General features: G+C 38.1%; 1 protein-coding gene across 3 annotated transcripts in view; it reads right to left on the bottom strand.

Annotated features, from left to right (window-relative positions):
• LOC109843971 (kinesin-like protein KIN-7I) overlaps window positions 1-23760 on the bottom strand; it is a 60059-nt gene that overhangs the window by 14260 nt on the left and 22039 nt on the right. For 2 of the 3 annotated variants that reach the window (XM_020412970.1, XM_020412972.1), the window contains exons 14-27: window positions 23421-23477; window positions 21156-21401; window positions 20825-21007; window positions 20644-20748; window positions 17754-17843; window positions 17421-17567; window positions 16303-16416; window positions 16125-16211; window positions 15834-16037; window positions 15576-15740; window positions 2311-2517; window positions 2110-2199; window positions 1890-2024; window positions 665-762 (exon numbers count right to left, since the gene is read on the bottom strand). In XM_020412970.1, the coding sequence (XP_020268559.1) occupies window positions 665-762; window positions 1890-2024; window positions 2110-2199; window positions 2311-2517; window positions 15576-15740; window positions 15834-16037; window positions 16125-16211; window positions 16303-16416; window positions 17421-17567; window positions 17754-17843; window positions 20644-20748; window positions 20825-21007; window positions 21156-21401; window positions 23421-23477 (1928 nt within the window). Of the gene's footprint in view, window positions 1-664; window positions 763-1889; window positions 2025-2109; window positions 2200-2310; window positions 2518-15575; window positions 15741-15833; window positions 16038-16124; window positions 16212-16302; window positions 16417-17420; window positions 17568-17753; window positions 17844-20643; window positions 20749-20824; window positions 21008-21155; window positions 21402-23420; window positions 23478-23760 lie in introns of those variants that run through there. The other variant, XR_002247849.1, reaches the window with a different exon arrangement.

Below are 23760 nucleotides of genomic sequence, written 5' to 3'. Positions count from 1 at the left end.
CAGCAAGACCAAACCAAACATATTAAAATTGACAAGCATTTCATCAAGGAAAACATAGAAGGAGGGATAGTTGAACCTATCTATATCTCATCATCATTACAGAATGCAGACATACTCACCAAGCCAATTCCTAGAGTTGTATTTGAAGGTTTGTGTAGCAAGCTAGGCATGATAAACATATACAACCTAGCTTGAGGGGGAGTGTTGGAGATATTGATATTGTGACTATTTTCTAGGGATCCTAATATTAAGTATGGTGTATATTTAGGTTTCCTATTTTTAGATGATTTGGTATTAATTTCCTTCTTTAAGAAGGAAACAAATTCCTTAGATTAAGCAGATTGATACTGCCTAACGTGTATATATATATTAGGACTGTTTTGTACAGAATAGGGAAGTGAATAAAATCCTAAAATTCACAGACCAAAGTCAGAAAATTTTGCTTCTAAAACACAGATGTGAAAGGACAGTTATGAGACAAGAGGTCACATGGATCAGGAACAAATATTCCTAATAAACCTTGCACGAGGAGTCCATATAAAGGAAGCACAGTAGTTTTCTATTCATAAACTACAAGGAAGGAGTATAGTGGAGATGGGAGGTCATGTCTTAATGTTTTCCAAGTGCTAGTAGTTCATTCACAGCAAAGGTAAAGAAGTCTTACCTGCGTTCTTTACCTTTTTCTGCATTTTCCTCGATGAGAATTTGTCTTTCTCTGAGCACTTTACATTGTTCTCTGGAAGACTCTAGCTCATGTGTCACCTATGTTCAACCATAAAAAAGTAAATTTATACACACAACAGTTACAAAAAATCAAAGACAATTTCCTTTCATATATTACTCACAGCTGCAGCGTCAGAATGATTTCAACTGTTATTCCTAAGAAAACATACATCACTGGACTACTTTAAATGGAAAAGACTGTATGACTTGTGCAGTTTTGAGTAGCTGATGCGTGACAGTGTGTATGTCTTGAAGTTCTTGTCCATGCGAAGTACGTTTCAGTACATACGTTTACTGATTGCAACTTAAAATTAATTAGCTAATAGTGAAATTTTTGTTATATACAAATCATAATATGAAAAATAAACATAAAAATATATATTTCCAGTAGCCTAAAAAACCCTTATCCTGAAAATAATGTTATCAGTATTAATGTCCCCTTTCAACAATGTTTTCAAATACCCGATTACCATGACTTCATGTTAACAAACGGAAAATGGACAAGTAAATGGAGGTAAATGTAAAAAGATGCTATAACTAACGGGTATGAATTACGTAAGTTGGGCTTAATAAGCAATGACGTAACAGTTTGGCCTACGAGCAAAAAGAAAAATTCTCAAGTTGAAAAGGAATCTGCATCCCAAATAAATAAGAAAATAGCAGTGTACAGAGAGAACTGAAATTGTATTCATTCTGCAAATGATATATTGCATTAGCATTGGACAATTCATTGCTGAAATTACATTGGCTGCTATTTGAATTGATAGCTACTAGCTAGCACTTGTGCTACATAGTTCTTTTGACTTTGCTTCCACTAATAGTGTAGGAAAATATTCAATTCACAACACTTACATATGTCGATTAAGAAGGTTTGTTGGATAAATTGTATAGAGGTATCAGTTTTACTGGAACTGTATAAACAGTATAATGCTGTATCTAGAGAGTTTGGCATCAAGGTGCTATAAGGGTTCACTTTCTTATTTTAGAATCATCCATCTATCAGACCACGAAGACAAAAGGCTCTTGGCAACTTGCTTGCATAACCTTGTCACTGTACAACTTTAACCATCCATACAAACTTGTTCCCATATGTTGCAAAAAAAATTGGATCAAAAAGGCATATAGGGATATCACGATGCCCTAACATGATTTTTATTTCAACATACCTCTATTAAATCTTTCGATAACTTGGTAATCTCCTCTGATAACTTCATTCTCTCGTCAGACTCCTTGAGAGCTTTCTCCTTGCTTAACCATGCTGACTTTTCAACCTCCATTTCAAGAAGAGCATCTGCAAGTTGCTGCACATTTAATACGACTAAGCAATGTTGGTCACAAAACAGGCAGATGCTGCATTTCAAGGATATATTTGTGTGTAAGTGTTACCATTCCCATATCTTCCTTTTCTTTTGTTAGCAGATCAAGGGAAACTTTCAAGTTCCTAGAACAGGCCTCAGATTCATTCAACTCTTGTTCCTACAATATAAGACACCTACGAATTATGATTATGAAGACTGACAGAATTGACTATTTGAAACATACGCAAGCTTTTTATAAACTAAGAAGCTTTTCAGATGGATTAAATACCATTTTAACAATCTCCTCCTTCAAGAAATTTATTTCCGAATCTGCTGCACTTAAATTTTGAAGCAGTGTGTTGACTTCTGACTCTAAGTTTCCATTTTTATCATATGCCTTTTCATTTTCTTCAACAGCAGTGGTCAAATTTTCTTTTAGAGAAGCAATCTCAGCTTCCATCTCAAAGCCACGAACTTCCAAATTCTGGTAGTGTACCTGGATGCTCAGAAATATGTGTCATATCATCCACAGAATGCAACATTCTTTATGAATAGGAATTGAATAGATTGGTTCATGTAAAACATCAAAAGAAAAATCAAATAATACAGGAAAGAAATATGAAAATCACAACATGCTATTAGCAGCTGACAAATAAGCAAGTTTGGACTAGTTAACTAACAGGACCAGCCCAGAGTGACAGATGCCAACTTCACCAATCCACAGCTCCTTATATCATACTTCCATGATGACAGATTTTTCCATTAATTTTTATCAAGTCATTTCTTCAAGTCAAAATTAATACATATAGCAGATATTTCCCAGATCCATTCAGTTGAATGACAAATTTTTGATAGACACCCTTTCATCTGCCAAGAACTAAAGTTACATGTACGTGTTAAGAAATAGGTATCCCTTAGAATCTACAAGCATAATTTTACATATTGCAAGCAAGTCATAATAATCCATGTAGAATTTTGGGTTGGAAATTAGGGTTACTTCTCCCATAGAGAGGTACCACTTTTATATTAATGCACTCTTACAGAAAAGTCCTTACAACATTAACTAATTAACTCAACACTCCCCCTCAAGATGGGCGATAGATATCAATCATCCCCATCTTGTTACAAAAGATATCATACTCTCTAGAACCTAATCCTTTTGTTAAACAATCAGCTAATTGCTCTTCTGATTTCACATAGCTCAAAGTCAGAACTCCTCTATTCAGTTGCTCCTTGATAAAGAATCGATCAATCTCTACATGTTTGGTGCGGTCATGCTGGACTGGATTGTTCGCAATATTAATCGCCGATTTGTTGTCACACCAAAGTTGTAAGGGGTCTCTTCTAAACAGGCACAGCTCGGATAATATGTTTTTGACCCACATCAACTCGCACAGACTAACTGCCATAGCCCTGTACTCGGCCTCAGCTGTAGACCTAGCCACCACATCTTGTTTTTTGCTACGCCAAGATACGAGATTGCCTCCAACAAATACACAGTAGCCTGTAGTGGACCTACGATCATCCATACAACCTGCCCAATCAGCATCACAATAGCCTTCAATTCTCAGATGTCCAGAACTCTTGAACCATAACCCCTTTCCTGGGCTTCCTTTAATATACCTAAGAATTCTGCGAACTGCCTCCATGTGTTGCTCTCTCGGATCATGCATATATCTACTCACCACACTCACTGCATGAGTAATATCAGGTCTCGTATGACATAGATATATAAGTCGTCCAACTAATCTTTGATATTGCTCTTTACTCACCGGGTCACCACCCTCAGTACACATCTTATGATTCTGCTCGATAGGAGTAGATGCAACTCTACACCCCAACATCCATGTCCCTGAGAGAAGATCCAGAGCATACTTCCGCTGAGAAAGGACTATACCCTTTCGCGACCTTGCAATTTCAATTCCGAGAAAGTACTTCAACTGCCCCAGATCTTTAACTTCAAATTCCTCGCCCAATTTCTTCTTCAACCGTAGAATTTCCTCAGCATCATCTCCAGTGATTACAATATCATCAACATAGACCGCCAGGATAGTGATACGAGTTTTGGAGTGCCTATAAAATACAGTATGATCTCCATTGCATTGCTTGTACCCCATACAACAGACTGCCAACCTGAATCTGTCAAACCATGCCCTCGGAGACTGTTTTAACCCATACAAAGACTTCTTCAACTTGCACACCTTCCCAGCTACTTGAGAAGTAGCGAAGCCTGGTGGAATCTCCATATACACCTCCTCCTGGAGATTTCCATGCAAAAAAGCATTCTTGACATCTAGCTGATGTAGTGGCCAATTGAAGTTAGCAGCACATGACACCAACACTCTAACAGTGCTCATCTTTGCTACTGGAGCAAATGTCTCATCATAGTCAATGCCATACGTTTGGTTGTAGCCTTTAGCAACTAATCTGGCCTTGTATCTGTCGATGTTTCCCTCTGGAGTTTGCTTAACCGTATACACCCATTTACATCCAACAGCACGCTTCCCAGCTGGCAAAGGTACTAGCTCCCATGTATCATTCTTCTTTAAGGCCTGAAGTTCCTCTTGCATGGCACTCAACCACCTAGGATCTTGCTTAGCTACCTGCCAGTTGTTAGGTACAGACACTGAATGCAATGATGTAATGAATATATGAAATGTAATTCGCAATATCAGTATCCCAATTACCAAACTTAGCTGGAGGTTTTCCAGCATTGACTCTAGAGGTTCTGCGAGGCAAGACAGGAGTATTAGAAGTATCAGGGAAGGAATCGTTACCTATCGACTTAGGTGGAGAAGATGAGGAAGACATTGGAGAGGAGGGACTTGGGACATCAACATTTGTGGGTACTGGCATAGACATAAGAGGCGGCTCATGCTGCTGTTTCTGTCTCCTCGTGTATACTCTCAACTCCCCCTGACCTTGACTGTCAACTCCTGAGTCGTCACCATTACTCGGCGATGTATCATCACTACTCAGTGACTCAAGCGGACATGGAATCATCCCAACCACGATGTTATTCTCATTCTCATTCTCATTCTCATTCTCCCCCTCTCTACTAGCATCGGTAGAGCCATCTCCAAACAAGGAACTCAACTCTGTCTGCTCCCCATAAAAAGGTTCAAACTCCCGAAAAGTCACATCCATACTGACAAACAACCTTCTTTCAGTGGGACACCAACACTTGTATCCTTTTTGACTTGATGAGTAACCAACAAAGATACATTTAACTGCTTGCGGATCCAGTTTACTCACCATCAATCTGTGATCTCTCACATAACATGTGCATCCAAACACTCTTGGTGGAACAACAAAGACATTCGAGCCCAAGAGCATCTCACATGGTGTCTTCATTCCTAATACTCTTGATGGCATTCTGTTGATCAAATAAGCTGCTGTCATAACAGCCTCACTCCATAAAAACTTAGGCACATTCATTGTCAACATCAATGAGCGTGCCACTTCCAGTAAATGTCTGTTCTTACGTTCAGCCACCCCATTCTGAGCAGGGGTGTCTGGACAGGTGGTTTGATGAAGAATTCCCTGACTAGAGACGAAAGCGGCAAACTCCTTGTTGACATACTCAGTCCCATTATCTGTTCGAAGAATCTTTACCTGCACTCCAAACTGTGTTTTCACATAAGCCGAGAAATCTTGAAAACATTTGTAAACCTCAGATTTCTGCTTCATCATGTATATCCAGACCATACGTGAATAACAATCAATGAAAGTAACAAACCATCTAAAACCACTAATAGAGGTAGTAGGACATGGTCCCCAAACATCGGAATGGACAAGTGCAAATGGTTCAAGACTTCGAAGACCAATCATTTTATAAGTAGAATGAGTATGTTTTTCAAGTTCACAAGCATCACAAAATAACTCTTTTCTATCCACTTTCTTCATTATCTCAGGTTCTAACCTTTCCAAACTATCAAAAGATAAATGCCCTAATCGGCAATGTTGAAGCATTGCTTCTGCCTCTGGCCCTCCGCTAACAGCAGCAGCAATCATTGCAGTCTCTCTGTCTAAGTACCAAAGACCATCACGCCTGATGCCAGTCCCAATCCTCCTCCCCGTTTCCTTCTCCTGGAAGACACACAAATCTCGATCAAATAACACAGTGCAATTTAATTGATCAATGAGAGAGCTAACAGAGAGTAAGTTAACTGGAAATGAAGGGACATGCAATACAGATGATAAGATAACAGATGAAGTGCAATGGACCGAACCAGTACCCCTGATAGGTTGGGATGTCCCATCAGCAGTTTGGACTGTCTCAGGATGCATATGCTTACTCGGATAATATAATGCAAACTCACTAGATGCTCCTGTGACATGCCTAGATGCACCTGAGTCTATGATCCAATCAACATGAGTTTTAGTGGATGCAAGTGCCTGAACCCGTGTACCTTTGTTCGGATGTGCATAACCAACAAAGTTACCAAAGTATGTAGTGTGATCCAGATTCTGAGTGACTTGTCCCTTCGAACTCTCAGCCTGAAGCTTGAACTGGCGTAGTTCCTCCAGCTCTGCTATTTCAGCTCCAGTCATCCCAGCAGTAGTCTGGGACTCCTCTGCCACAGCTAGGTGAGCAACTCCTCGGCCTCCACGTCCCCTGCCTCCTCGACCTGCACGGCCTCCTCTCTGTCCTCTGCCTCCTCGGCTACCACCAGTATTGCGGGGTTGAGGGCAATTGTAGCTGACATGCCCTTTCTTTCCACAATTGTAGCACTCTCTATCATCTCTGATGTGAACATCTGGAACCACCAATGCCGAGCGGACAGCAGGTGAGGCCTCGCCTGTCATCACCTTCTGTCTGATCTCCTCTTGTTCCATCGATGCAATAGCCTCATCCAAGGAGGGGAGAGATGACAGATGACACATTGCTGCCCTCCTTCCCTCAAACTTTGAGTTTAGACCCTTGAGAAAACGAGCCACACGCCTGCGCTCAAGATACTGTCTCCCCAAAAGAACATCTGCCGGGTTTTGTAGTGATAAAGGATCATAGTGATCCAGATCCGCCCATAAGTGACGTAGCTCTGCTGCATACTGGTGGACTGTCTTCTCCCCTTGTGTGGTAGCATCAATCTTCTCCTCCACTTCCATCATCATCATCACACTTCCAGCTCCAGAGTACATCCCCTCCAATGTCTTCCAGACATCAGCAGCACTTGAGATAGACTCCACCATCCCCGCTATGGTTGGAGACACAGAAGTCAACAACCAAGAAACCACAAGAGAATTAGTGTTACTCCATGTGTTCCACTCAACACTCGTCTTATTCTCCGGCTCAGTGCACTCCCCATTCACATATTTTTCAAGTCCTTTGATTCGAAGATTCAACAGTGCCCTCCGAGACCAACTCAGATAGTTTCTTGTCCCCTCAAGCTTGATGTCATTAGGCAGCAATTTTATCCTCTGCATCACCTGTGCTGACTCCGATGTGGCCATGACTGACCTACTAGGATTCTCCTCTAGTTTGGTCTGAAATACCCTGGCCACCCCCTCCAGAATCTCCTTCAATTCCTGACTAGTCACAGGTGTTCCCATCTTCACAGTTATCTCTCCTCGTTTTTGTTAAAAGAAACCACAGCAGATCCACTCAGACAAGAAATTAAAAAAAACTTGGCTTTTCAAACTCCAAAGGCCCCTTCAAACCACACAGTAATAACCATAGATTAAATTCATATCCTGTGAACAGATCGAGCCCCAACCCTTCTCCCACTAACAAAACTCAAATTGGCAGATGCTTTCTTCATCTCCTTACTGTTCCTCACCATCAAGAAATTCCAATCGTGGCCTCTCCCTTCACATTTCTCTTCCGTGTTTGCCTCCTGTTCCTGTTCTCCACTTCTTCTTCTTTCTCTTCTTTCTGATGCTCAGAAGAACACGATTAGGGCAGACACGATTAGGGAAGACGCGATTAGGGAAGAAGAGCAGATCGTGGCAGACTAGGGCTCCGACTATGTCAGATCCCGCAAGCCACCGGATCAAGGGCAGACGGATCGGAGCTTCTTCCGCTTGAGAGCCGTCGTGGCGACTGAACTTCGACGGGTTTTGATCCGTTTTGCTCCTTTCTCCGATGGCGGCTTCCGATGACGAGTACCGCTGATTCGTCGACGGCCTCACTTGGGCCACTGATGACCAGTCACTCGAGAAGGCCTTCAGTCAGTACGGCGGGCGGCGGAGTCGGATCAGATCGGCGGCGGCAGGAGGAATCGATCTTTGGAGATGAGTTCTCCGGTTAGATTTTTGGAGCCGCCACATAGATCTCCAGCTCTGATACCATGTAGAATTTTGGGTTGGAAATTAGGGTTACTTCTCCCATAGAGAGGTACCACTTTTATATTAATGCACTCTTACAGAAAAGTCCTTACAACATTAACTAATTAACTCAACAATCCACATGCATATTAGTACAGTTTTCAACAATGTAACAATTAACCATCCCCTGACCACATAAAATAACTGGGGGAAAACCATTTTCAAGTCCTCTGAATTAAGTCATGTATCTGTAAAGCTACAGTTATTGTGGGAAAAGTGACTTGATCCCGTTGTGGATCAATGATGTAGAACACACAGCAGACACGTTTATGTCAAAGTGGGACAGTCGCAAGCCCAAATGCGGGTCTGGTCAAAGAAAATAACTTGTTTCGAAGAAACGACCGTAACTTTCAAACCATACGTCAGAATTGGACGAATTATATATGAAAATCGACTATCTCGACGAGACGGAGCCATCCAAACCTACCCCTTCGGGTTTGGTTTGTGTTTTCCGTTTCATCAAATTCGTTACGGTTTGAGAGATATTTGTATTTTTGTCCGTTTTTTACTATTTTAGTAATATTTTAGGAGTTTCTTCGTGGATTCGAAGATCGTTCTTTGTGGATTCAGAGAACACCCTTGGTGGATTTCGAGGTTACAACTTCCGCGCTGCGTCAATCAGTCCTCTTTATTATATAGATAGATAAATAGTTCAAGATTATAGGTGTACCTGATGTAGGACTCAAACACTTAATAAAGAAAATAGACACTAAAAGTACTCTCTACTCTAATACTCCCCCTCAAGTTGGAGCATAGATGTCAATCATACCCAGCTTGTTACAAAGTGCATCAAACAATGAGAATGGCATAGCTTTTGTAAGTATGTCAGCAATCTGATCAGTCGATCGAACATATGAAGGAACAATCTTCTTAGATAACACCATATCACGGATAAAATGACAATGCACGTCGATATGTCTTGTCCGCTCATGATACATAGGATTAGATAACACCATATCACGGATAAAATGACAATGCACGTGACACGTCGATATGTCTTGTCCGCTCATGATACATAGGATTGCTTGAATATAAATAGCTACATGATCATCACGGTAGAGTGTCATGGGCTTTGAGAAAACAATGCCCATCTCCAGCAATAGTGAGTGAACCCAAGTCATCTCGCATTCGGCATGAGTCATAGCTCTGCACTCAACTTCGGCACTGGAAAGGGCAACAACTGTTTGTTTTTTACTACGCCAAGTGGCCAAATTGCCTCCAACAAAGTTGCAATAACCACTAATTGAATATCGATGAAGAGGATCACTTGCTCAGTCAGCATCAGAGTAGCCTACAATATCCAAATTGTTGGAAGTATGATAAAAAAGTACTTTCCCTGATGCTCTTTTTAGGTATCGTAGTACCTGACAAGCTGCAGACCAATATAACTAATGTGGATTCTGCATACATCGTGAGAACTCCAACAGCATAAGAGATATCGGGACGTGTAACCGTCAAATAGATAAGCTTGCCAATCAATTTCTAATAACTAGTAGGATTGGAGAGAGTTTCCCCCCACATTCTAATCAAATCTAATTTGAGAGTCCATATGCATAGGCGTACGAACCGGCTTGGAATTAAGCATGTCAGTATTATTAAAAAGATCGAGAAGATACTTTATTTGAGATAGAGCTAGACCCTTAGAGGACCAAGCAATCTCTTTCCCAGGAAAGTATCATAAAACTCTCAGGTCCTTCATATGAAAGTGCGAACTAATATATAACTTCAAATCTCAAATGCCTTGATGATCATCTCCTGATATAACGATACCATCCACATATATAGCAAGGACAATAGTACTAGTGCTAGAATACCGCACAAAAATGGAATGATCTGATGCAATACGCTTCAAACCATAGTTACTAACAACCATGCTAAATTTATCAAACCATGCACAAGGAAATTGCTTCAGACCATAGATGGATTTTTTTCAGGCGACAAACATTCCCCAGAACTTCATATCTTGATGGTTAAACCATATATACGTCTTAATATCTAGCTGAAAAGGTGGTCAGTTTTTCACTTTTAATTTTAAACTATTTATCTATCTATATAATAAAGAGGATTGATCCACAATGGAATCAAGTCACTTTTCCCCCAATAACATGGTATCAAATCATGTTATGAAAATCCTAACTCTCTAATTCCCTCCTGAAACCCTAATCCCCTCCTCAGATCCTAATCCTCCTCAAACCCTAATTTCCATCTCAACCCCTAGTTTCTCCTCAAACCCTAATTTTCATGCCTCCAAACTTAACCACAATCAACTTCTAACCTCTCTGGCCGTGATATTGTTCATCTTGTGAACAGTAACCTCGGTATTGTTAATCGCATGAACAATAACCTCGGCACTGTTCATCACATGAGTAGTGCCCCGGTACTATCTCATCCAGGTCTTCATCTCCTCTACAGTTAATCTCCTCCAACATCACAAAATTTCAACAACATCACACAGATCACGATGATAGTTCAGATCTAATCATCGTTGCCACATCAACGACATACTCGTAGACCCTCGTTGCCATGTAGATGCCTAAGTACATCTAAAACCCCTGCTCTTCATTCCCTTCGACGATCATCATGATTGTTGTGGCTTGAAATAATTTCTTTCATGCAACAATGTTTTTTTTACAGTCTATTGTCATTATCCGTAATTTTCTTTCTACATCCCAACTACTACTTATGGCCACTATCAAGGAGGACTGTGATCACTTGCAGATCACCACCACTAAACTTAATAGAAAGAAGTATTTGATATGAGAGAAATTAGTTCGTGTATATCTGAGTTCTAAGGGAAAGTTAAAGTTGATCATGTTCTCTAAATCTGATCTTTCTGTTGCTACCTCTACTATTGCTACTGACAAGCATGTTGAGAAAATCTCTGTTGTGAATATTAAGGAAGACTGGGAACGTGACAACTCGACTGTTATGACTTGGCTATGGGGGAGTATGAAGTCACACATATCCACTCACTTTATTCTTCTAAATACAGAATACTGCTAAAGAGATCAAGGAAGTTGTCCGGGATACTTATTCTATGAAGCAAAATGCTTCACGAGTATTTGATGCATATGAGGAGCTCTTTAGTATTCAACAGGGAGACAAGAGTTTGGAGTATTATAATCAGCTAAAGGGGATGCACGATCTCCTTAACCAGTATCATTCCTGACTATAGATATTCAGATTTTGAAGAAATAACGAGAGGATCTCTTTGTCTGCAAATTATTATCTATTTTGAATTCGACTTTGAAACCAATGCGAGGATACTTCTTAGCATCAGAAGGCGGATTACCCTATCTTCATGGAGCATTCTCTCGCCTCTCTCAGGCTATAGAGACCTCACTATAGCCATCAATTGTTGAGACTTTTGTACTTTTCTCATCTATAAGATCTCCACGGTCTTCTCTTGATCGTGGAGGATTTATTCCCTGAAAATGTGGTGGGTGCACAAATCGTGGTGGTCATGATGAACGTGTTCGTGGTCGAGAAAGTGATTCACGTTTTTGTACTCACTGTAGGCGGATAAATCACTGTTGAAATATGTTGGGAGTTTCACGACAAACCAGAGTGGTCACAATTTCCATATAAGGGGCATATCTGTGATGAGGGCGGCTTATCTGTTACACCCTGGGCCTGCGGGCCAGTTGGCGTATGCAAACCGTGGGACCCACCAAGTATAACACGTTGTTTGGTTCTATCCGCTGCTAAAATCGACTAGCTGATGTTATACTTGAGTCTTGAGCTTACCTATTTAAAGCACACAATTTCATTGTAAATTCTCGATGTGGGACTAAAGTTGGGGTCTCACAATCACCTCACCTTACAAGTGCGACGTCCTCATCACGATATGATAATTGGCACATCCTAAACGGGCCAAGCAATGTGGACTCTAGAGATAGTTCCTGCGAGCTCTAGAGGCGGCTCTCACCTCGCTCATGCGGTGCAGCACTTAGTCCCGTATAGCATTTAGCTTCACATTTCCGGCTGATAATTACTCTACTACCATTTGTTACACCCTAGGCCCGCAGGCCCGTTGACGCATGCAAGTCGTGGGACCCACTAAGTATGACGTGTTGTTTGGCTCAATCCACTGCCAAAGTCGACTAGCAATGTGGACTCTAGAGATAGTTCCTGCGAGCTCTAGAGGCGGCTCTCACCTCGCTCATGCGGTGCAGCACTTAGTCCCGTATAGCATTTAGCTTCACATTTCCGGCTGATAATTACTCTACTACCATTTGTTACACCCTAGGCCCGCAGGCCCGTTGACGCATGCAAGTCGTGGGACCCACTAAGTATGACGTGTTGTTTGGCTCAATCCACTGCCAAAGTCGACTAGCAAATGTTCCACTTGAGTCTTAGGCTTACCTATTTAAGGCACACAATTTCACTATAAATTCCCGATGTGGGACTAAAGTTGGGGTCTCACATTATCTACCTTAATTACAAAGGAATCTTCTGCTGCCCATCCATCTTCAGCTAATGAGCATGTTTCCATGAGTCGGTTAGGGTATAATTTTCTACTCAGAAGGTGCATGGGGCATCTACTTTAGAAGTTGCCAATTTAACACACCCAGATATTACTTGTCACCTTCTACTTCGGGGATTATTGATTCTAGCGCCTCTTCACATCTTACGAGTAAATCCACAAATTTTTTATAATTTTCACAAACCCATTCTTCGCCTTCTATTTTATTTGCTGATGGGCGCTCACGCAATATCCTTGGCAACGGCACAGTTACACCTACTCTCTACTCTAATAGCTACAAAAGTTTATCAACACAACAGCTATATATTCCCAATCATATGCATGACATTACAAAATCAAGAATATTCTTGTAAATGGTAATCTATATGATGGATGATATCAAAATGAAATAATAAGCAAAAGCTATCACCAAGGTCAAATTGATCTGGACAACATCAATAACAAACAGTGGAGAGAATGCCAAAAGTTCAACATTAGAAACAATTTTCAAAATCAATACATGACCGCATAAAAGGTTCGCATCTGCCTATTGCAAAGGACCTAATGCAATTTCTTACTCACAAACTATATGTTGTATGTCATAAAGGGATGCCATAAGCCAACAAGATTTATGCGGCTTGATAAGGATATGTGAAACTAAACAAATAAGGGTGGAGAATGTAATAATTAACTCATTTTTGTTTTGCCTATATGAACACTATGTAGCATGGCGCTATATCCATTTTTGCATCAGGATGATGCTATGAAATCTTGCATGATACATATATACCCAAAACGAAATGGAAACATCAATAATGTCATAATATCTAGCCATCAACTTTAGGTAAAACATTTTTTCATGTCTGAATATATGGAAACTTCTCTTTGCACCCTAAGAATGCTTCCAACTTTAATGCTTATTAACAGGGATTCCATACATCATCACATTAAATTTTTGACCTACAAAGTCATCCATGTTTCGAATATTAGTAAATAACATACATCGAGATACATTGCAATCCTATGTAGCAATGCAGAAACATAAAAATATTGCTTTATCCATTTTGTAGGTCAGAAAACAGAAAAAATCACTTGTCATGCATGGAGAACCATCACCTTTATCATTTCCTCATAATATATGTTCAAAAGTTGTTGGGAACCCTTCATGTAAAATTTCTAATTGAAGTGCTCATTAGCAAATAGTTGGTCAATTGCCTGATCACAATTACTATTCTAATCACTTTCCTAATATCTCTCAATCACCAAATCTCTAATAAATCTTTCTAATATATCATTCCTAATATTATTTATTTCCTAATTACTTACAACAAAAGACTGGGGGAGATCAACTATTAGGTGTTGAGAGAGAGACCTAGAGAAATAAAAAAGGAGTCTACTAGTAGCAACATTTGTCGAGGGTGAATAGTAATAAATAGGCGACGGTGATGAGACTCAACTCTAGGAATGTGAGGTGAAGCATTAGGGCATAATTGAACTCTAAGCATCATATTTGAGAATTAGAGTAGGTTTAGATTCGGGTTTAGGGCTGGAGCCCTAACCCAAACCAGCCCTTCATAAAAAATCTTAATTAAAGCCTAGTGATATCATTTCGACATTTTTTGATGCCGAAGTGTCATTGAGAAATCCCAAAATGTGATCGAATATATCAGGGAAAATCCCAACATATTGCCAATAATTTCCCAACACTATAAACATCATGTATAACTTTTCTCATTGCGACAAGCCCTAGAAAAGCTCTATAAAATAAAAATTTCGCCTGGCATGTTGAATATGTAGTCCAATTTTTTTAAAATTGAAATAATGATAACAATAGTAATAATAGTACATCTTGAGTCATTTTGCTTGGCCGTTTAAACTTCAGAAATTTTAACTGAAATTTTTTTGCACCAAAGCCATTGTTTTAAGTATCCCCGACATGGCCTGATATATCCTTTTACAGGGCTTGCCGCCGCAACTGATGTGGTCTCTAAATATCCTTTACATTTTTTTGGCTATTTTAAGTGATACATCCCCGATATGGTCGATATATCAGCCGATATGTGGACCAATATATCTTTTTATATGGCTTGTCGCAAAACATTATACTGTGTTTGACAATTTTTGGGCGAGATATCATGATTTCCTCATTATATCGAATGATATTTTACCCTAAAGATCAGACCAAATGTTGCGAAGTTGATTTGTACTTTTGTTTATTTTACAAGGTTGATTAGTGATCCTAAACATAGATTATTCACATTTTATATGTTGAGATTATATTTTAGTGCATTCTACTATACATGCAAACATCGGTTATGGCATTCCGATATTTACCACATATCCCCTATATTTTCCCTATATTCGTAATCCATATGAATTTTGCTCATCCAATATTTCCCGCATATCCGATATTTAAAACCTTGACCAAAGCAACTATCAGAGTTAAGTTCTTCATGCAACATGTTATTAATTTGTTAATTTTTTTATTTTTCTAGCAAGCTCATTATCATGTCATGCAACATGTTATTAATTTGTTAACTTTTTTATTTTTCTAGCAAGCTCATTATCATGTGTCTATACAGGTACACAATAGGTTTAGATGATTTTCTGCTTAAAAGGTTATCCATGAAATCAATAGAGTTGAACAATTACATTTTAGACTTGAATTAGCAACCTGCAGTTAATCATGAGCTATAAAAGATGACATAAAAATTTAATAATATTAGCAATATTTAGTTCCAATTTTTGCACAATCTTCTCACCTCAATATTTTGTTCTTGAACACCAAAATAACCCTTTGGATTGGAATCAAATGACTTTGAATTTCTTCTATCAAGCAGTGAATCTCGTTTCCGAATATCACGTTCTAGAACAGCCCTTTGACCAATCAAGTGTTTCACCTCACGCTCAGCTTGCATTTTTTCACTCTGGACGGGAAATTTTGGCATGTAGATTGTGAGCAAGTAGCAAGATAAGCTTTCAAACAAGGAAAGGCGCTATGAAAAATCAAATTAAAAAACCTCGAGTTTTGTCTTTTCCTGGACGGTATTCCTAAGCTTGGACTCCATATCTTTTAACTTAAGCTTAGTTTTGTCAAGCTCCTTCCTGACAATTTCCTTTTCTTTAAACAAGGCAGACGATGACAAGCACATCACTTCCTTCTGAAGGTTGAGAACTTGACCAAGAAGTTCATCTTTCTCGAATTCATGTTGACTAAATTGATCCTACCAAAAAAAAACCAAAAACTCTGACATGTAAGGGAAGAAAAGATCTTACAGGGAAGGAAGAAGAGAAAGAGAATAGTCACTTACTGCCATTGCCCTCTCTGTGGTAACTAAATCATATTTAAGCTCCTCGATTTGTTTTTGGTGATCAGCTAACTGATTTTGCAATAGATTCTGCAAGTGAAATAAAATCAATGCATGAAGTGCTAAAAGTAACAGCTAAGTGCTAACATTACTGATTGAAAGATATATACAATGGATATACCTTTTCCAGCTCTACCTCTTCCAATTTATTTTTCAAACAGCTCTGTAATTTGTTGTGCAAAGAGATGATAGATTCAAGTTGCAACATATTTTGGCTAGAAAATAACTTAATTTCCTGTAAAACGAAATACCACTAACATCAACATAGTAAAAGAATATAATCAACCAAAGTAAGGAATGAGGAGCAATAAGAAGTTCAGCAGAAACATGATGTCAGTTCATAGAGTTCTACAAAATCCCACGTCAGCAGAAAATAATCCTGTTAGCTTTTCTGAACTATACTTCGGCACTGATCAGTAATTACTTTAACTCTTTTAAGATTATATTGGATCACTCTGACATGAGGTGTCATTCTATATAGGATAACAGTTGGGTCATAAAATCAGGTTTGCCTGATTAATTGGGTATAGACCCGATTAACTTAACGAGGAGGGTTCTATTTCATCTGCAATTTCACTCAAACAATATCTAACCAAACTCTAGCTCATTATCAACCTCTTTTATGGTATTTACACTGTGATGTACATCTCATACAACACCATGCAAGCTCTGGAGGTTGCTGATTTTCTTAGTGGCAGAGGGGCGGATGGACAATGATATGGAGTAAATAAGGCTTGGTGTCACTCCATGTAGTTGGCTGGTGTGTTGCTAAGGTGGGGCACATTTAAGGAATCAGATAAGATCTAGGATGTTGATGATCTGGATTGTAGGGACTTGGGATGTGTGTCACATCAGTGACATTACAACTACCGACACACCAGTCTTGTTTACTCACAGGAAATAATGTGTACAGGCTAGCAACACATTTCTCTGATTGAGCTGCGATAGTGGTGAGCCAGGTGAGGCAACCAACTAGTCACATTGGAAGAGTGGTTATCATCACTTCTCATCTCTTAGCATTTTTTTTTGCAGCCTATATCCAACAAATGACAGCCACATAACAGATGTGTTACGACTTACAAAGTTAATGACTTTAAATAATTGTCAAACACTGTGTCAATTATCAAAAGAATAACCTTTATAAAGATAAAGAAATAATAACAATCGAAGACTCAACCAAACATGATTATAGAAGAAAAATGGACTGAGACAAAGTGCAAGATAACTAGATGTATTTACCCTCAGATCTGGTATAACACTGAAGTTTCGGAAGAGATCTTCAAAAAAAGATAGAACACTATCCACAACACCTTTTGAATGGTCAACAAGCAAAGCTACTTCTTGGACTTCTTTTGACACATCAATGAGCGAGAAACCTACAGGTTCCTGAATAAATGAAAATAAAAGATAAAACATATATTTTATTAAAAGTAAGCATAAGTGCAACCCCAAGGTCGAAATCTGATGCAGCAGAAGCTGGCTGAAAGTTTGACCAGTTCTCAGTAAATGCTGCTCCAGCCTTAAATCAATTAGTACCCTGATTGTTATGCTATATGCTAGGTGAGAAAATACCTCTTTATGTAATTTGTTTGATGCAACTAAAGAAAGTTGTTCCTGTGCCACTCTAGCTTCATTACGTGCATTTAAAAGATCCTGATATAGCTACATGAAAAGAAATCTGAAATCAGAGAAAAATGAGTAAAAGAAATTACACATAAAGACATCATACTTAAAACATTTTTGTTTATGTCATTATCTTCATCACAATCCAAGTCTTCTCCCATAAAAAAGTGACACAATATGAGGCCATTGTTAACGTCATATCATTTTCTCTAGTGTCATTGCAGATTACTTGCGGAAAATATCATAGGCAAGAGAGGAGCTAGCCACAAAACCGAAAAAGTCAAGTCAAGAATGGGAAATGTTCATGCAACCAGTGAGCAAGCATAAATACTAAGAGATGAATAGTTCTTCTGATGAGAATTTCATTAACATTATACTATAACACTCTATATGCTAAAGTTAAAGGGAAATGAACAGTTTTTAGAAACAGTAACCTTTATATAATTAGTATGATTTTTGCCAATTGTTCTTAAAAGCTAACCACCTCACTTGGCTAGAATGTTATGTTTATAAGTATAGGTTACAGGTTCAAATCCTCCCTTTGCCACATTTGTTTTTCACTTAATTTAAAAAAAAATCCAATACTTGTGTAGACCACATATTTTAAGTCATTAAATAAAGGAAGTTTTGCATATAAATCCAAACTTTTAAACTAATAATTTTTAAGCCTGCGAACTTCAAAAACACTCTTTAGGGGACCAAAATACTGCAGAAGCTTAATGAAATAATATGATAATGAAATAATGTGTAATTGAATGTTTCTTTTGCCTATAAACCCAACGTTTTACCCTCATTTATTTTTTAAAATCATCCTTTTTCCTTATAGCCCAAGGACCCATCTCCATTTATGTTTAAATCCATGTGCCCAAAATCACTCTTAAACCCAAACTAATGTGCCTAGCGTATTAATCCATTTTTTTCAAACCTAACGACTTTCAAAAAGGTTCTTTTTCCCTATAAATTCAAACTTTTACACCCCCCTCCCCACCCCCTGCACCCCTGGTTTACTTTTGGACCAACTCACTTTCAAAGTCACTCCTAGACCCAAAATAGTCAGCAATTTATTTTTAAATCCAGATTGTATTCTAGCAATTTATCATATATTGCAAGTTGCAATTTTTTTATCACAACTTGCTAACTAAGTGATTAGATATACAACACATTTTTTAAATTAAATATGTAAATCAATCTTTTCCTATTTTCTTTTTTTTCACACTAATGTCACGAATTCTAGATGGTTTATTTGCCTATAAATCCGAAGTGTTGCCCCCCTTTTGTTTTTAACTCATACTTCCAGAAAGTGTTTTCCGTCTATGAACCTAAAGTTTTACGTCTATTTATTTTTAAAAACTCACGCTCATCCAAAAATCACTCTTAGTCTCGAAGTATTCCGCAAATTGTTTTAAACTCACTCTGTATTTCATCACTTTGGTAAAGAGTCAAGTTACTGCATTATACTGTAACTTTCTATACTTTTCTCTAAGAAGCTATGTATTCGGTGTATATTTGAACCAAATGCTTAAACCATTTGTTTGATTTTGTACTCACGCTAATTTCATGGCATTGTAGATGAGTTTTTAACCTATAAATCTAAAGTTTCATGCCTATTTAATTTTTTAATCATGCACCTCCAAAGATTGTTCTGTTTTTGAAACCAAGGTTTTACACCCATTGACTTTTAAACTCATCCACTTCCAAAAGCACATATAGACACAAAATACTCAACCAATATATTTTTAACTCACTTTTTATATTCAGTAGCATGATATAAAATGTAAATTGCTATATTTTTTACTACTTGCTATAGTTTTACCTAAGTGATTAGATATGTGGTGTATTTTTCAAGCAAATGCATAAATATTTTTTTTTGGTTGCTTTCGCACAAATGCCGAGGCATCAGGCAGGTTAATTTTGCCTGATTCAATACATTTAATGATGTTTCTACAGTGATTAATGATGTGAGTGACCATTAAAACTTAAATGTTATGTATCTAGACGAAGATAGTGGTAGCTAGAGGCTTCAAGCTAAAAACCATCATCTGGCACAAGTTAGGATGACTTAATTTACCAGCGGAATAGCCACAACTCAATGCGAATTGCTCAGCCGAATATGATTTAGCAACTCACATGAGTTGATAGATAAAGAGAGGTGAGAAATGTGATGGAGCTAGGATAGTCAATTATAACAGCTATAAATTATTATGAGTCACGTTCGTAGGTCGTTGGTTATAACAACAAGAGATTCCTAAAGAAAGTTGGAGTTAAGTGGTAGCACGCTATCATAATACAATAAGTTCGAGGTCATCATCTTGTGTATAAAAGTCCATATATGGAGCAGAAAGGAAAGAGTTGAGAGCATGATTTATTTGCTTTGCAGCTTGGCTACTTAGCATACTATTTTCTACTGGATTTTCCATCTCTCCTTATTCTTTCTATATCCATTCAAAAACTTTAAGTAATTAGGTAAACTGGCTGGTATCACTTATCTAGTATAACTCTATCAGCCAAGCCCCAGTCTGCAAAACATTCTTACTCATCCATTTTTTTTAAAAAAGTTATGCATGATACTTTAGGTAAAACCATGGAAGAAACATAAATTTTTATTTAGTTCAAGGGACTAGAATAATAACGAAATAGATAGAAAACTAAAATATCAAAAAGAAAATGCCACTTAAAATGAACATCAGAAAGCCAACCCATTCGTTGTAAAATAATCCAATTAATATATGAACACTTTAAGATTGTGTTCCTAGAGAAACTGAAACAATAATAAAATGAGCTTTTCCAGGCAAGTATCATACATTTAGAGGACATTCAGAAAAATAACCAATTATCTTACCTCGTCATACTTCTCTTTGAAAGAAGTATTTTGTTCATTAACTAAGTCAAGAATGTCATCAAAGTTTCCCTGGATTGCAGTCTTCTCCATTTCTACTGAACTAATCTGCATAAGAAACCAAAAAACTGCATAAAACAGTGGAATTACAAACCAAAACCTATTTCAATACAAGAAAAAATACCTGATCTTCAAGGTGCTTGATAACATGAATAGCTTCAGACTCTCTTAAAGTTAAGCCTTTAAGGCCACAAGATGTGACACCTAACTGGGACAAAAAAGAACTTCTATCGCTTGTGCTTGTGTTACACTCTGATTCCATGGACTTGTATGTCGAGCTTTCACATCCATCTTCTCTTGTTTTCATCTGGAAACGAATAGTTAAAATTTTTCATGACATCAAAATGGAGAAAAGATGCATGTTATAATTCTTCGAGTTTAGATATGACATCAGGATAAGGAATCCCTAATAACTCTTTTGCCAGATAATGTAAAAGAAGAAAAATAATTTAGACCTGGAGCAATTCAGCTCTCTCATGATGTATTTTCCTCCTGCTAGTAACATGCAATAAAGCACAGGCATCAGGAAGCGAAAACTCATCCGATTTATCACTGAGATCAGATATGCATGAGTTACTATGCAGATTATCCGTGATAACCTCATTTTCCTGCATTAATTCTTCGAAAGAAGGTGGCATATTCACATCTTGTCCATTTCCATTGAACTCTCTAATAGAAGATACTTCATTTGGAGTGGATACCTGCAGTTGAAGCATAACATCATCACTAGTAGCTTCATGCTTCCTGACAGCCAAATTAAGCTCACACCTACTGACATAGATCAATACTTGTTATAATTATAAATGAGAGATCCCTTAACATGGACATGAATAATCTCTCACAGTTCTAAAACACTGATTCTATGATAACCAAGTCTATAAATTATGGTTATTGTGAATGCTGAGTTGGTAGCAAAATTGTGAGGAACAACAAAAAAATGATAGCTCAGAAGTAGATCTGCTTTCATATTCGTTATTATAGAATTATTATTTTAGCTTAACTGTATTATTATCAAATGAAAAGAAGACCAACAGTAGAAAGAAATGTGGAATATGGTAAAAAGTTTCCTCAAATCCTTTATCACTATCTACCAAAAGAACTCCGGGAAAATAAAATGGTACACACTACAGATTTAACATAGTTATCGTTCTGTATCAAATAATCACCATGGTAAAGTGACAAGATTCAATTATTTACCACCTAAAGAAAAATATATTTTGATACAAGTACTCAAGAACATAGAAGGACATTGAAATAATCTTCTATTGTAATTACCAAACAATAAAACTGCGAACCACAAAACTAAAGCTGATTGTTGATTACAGCCATAAAACTGAAACTGTTTGATAACTACCGTTATATGCTCTAGATGGAAGAAGGAAGCAAGTATTTGAGCGGTGAATTATGTGTTCAACAAGCACATACGCGAAAAAGGGTGGCCCAGTGCACGAGGCTCCCACCATTGTGGGCTCTGAGAAGGGTTAGATGTAGGCAGCCTTACCCCTGCATGCAGAGAGGCTATTTCCAAGACGTGAACTCATGACATCCCCGTCACAAGACAGCAACCTTACAGTTGTGCCAAGGCTCACCCTCAACAAGCACATAAGCAGAAAGCCCTAAATAAAAAGGTCCATAAAGCACTTTTTATGTTTAAACTTGCAAAAAAAAATGGGTGCAACATCTTTATGTTGGCAAAAATTAATAAATAGTTAAATAAAGGTACGAAGTATAAATTATATAGGATAATCTTTTAAAAACCCTAAATTTTTTTCCCACCAAATCCCCCCCCCCCCAAAAAAAAAAAATTTTTTTTGAACTTTGCCAATACTCCTGAATGTGCTTGTCATGCCCCGGTCCCGCAAACCTGTCAGATCTGTGTTTGTCATGGGACCCACCGAGTACAACACATAGTTTGGCTCAATTCACTAACAATAATGGTAAGTCAATGTTGCACCCTTTCACATACTATATAAACTCGTTCAACTCTTTGCACTTGAATCCCTTCATAGTTCATATACTATATAAAGTCATTCAATCTTTGTAAATACCCGGGTGGGGCATCACAATCACCCCACCTTATATATATGACATCCTCCTCATAGCATGACAATTGGTTTGTCCTAGTATCACTACTAAGTGATATGGATTCTAGAGGTGGGTCTACATGTTCAAGGGGTGGCTCCCATCGCACTCAAGTGTTGTAACACTTAGTCCCTAAATAGCGCTTAGTTATATATTCTGGCTAGTTAACTACTTCATGCTCCTGACGTGGTGTAAGTCGCAAAACTTACTGAGTACAACACATGGTTGGCGTGGTGTAAGTCGCAGGACTTACTGAGTACAACACATGGGTTGGCTCAATCCACTCCCAAAATTGGACGGTCAATGTTGCACTTGAATCCCTTCACATACTATATAAAGTCATTCAACTCCTTGTAAAGACCCTAAGTGGGACTAAAGACACACGGGGGCATCACAAGCAAATGCATTAACAGGCACTTGTTTCCTACACAAATAAAGTAATAGCCAGCAACACTATTAAGCTGTTATGGGGTCTGTTGATATGAAAGTTTAGAGGTGTTTTGTTAGACACCCAAAATTCAAGAGGGTTTTGTGGGAAAATAGTTCATGGCGTTTTCATGGGAACCACCTAAAGTTCAAGGGTGCTTTGTGACACACACACACATCATCATTCATCAACAGCCGGAACAAATACATACCTCAGTACCACATTTCCTAGAAAATGGTCCCGGGCACCATGTAACACGCCTCTTATTCTGTACGAGAAAAAAGAATGAAATGATTACCTGAGTACAATGTTGGATATATATATATATATATTATATATATATATATATATTATATAGTATAGAGAGAGAGAGAGAGAGAGAGTTGATCTTATGCCAACTTAATTGATCGTCCACTAAACTTCTTAGCACCCAATATATATATATATATATATATATATATACTATATATAGAGAGAGAGAGAGAGGCAATATGGGTATGACTTAGTACCAAGCACAAAAAAAGTTTATGGCTTGATAGTTGCAGGTGCGT

This window comes from Asparagus officinalis, chromosome 5 (genome assembly GCF_001876935.1).
Source record: "Asparagus officinalis chromosome 5, Aspof.V1, whole genome shotgun sequence".
Taxonomy (NCBI): Eukaryota; Viridiplantae; Streptophyta; class Magnoliopsida; order Asparagales; family Asparagaceae; genus Asparagus; species Asparagus officinalis.
The sequence above is the reverse complement of the archived record's forward strand: the minus strand, read 5'-3'. Positions and strand labels throughout refer to the sequence as shown.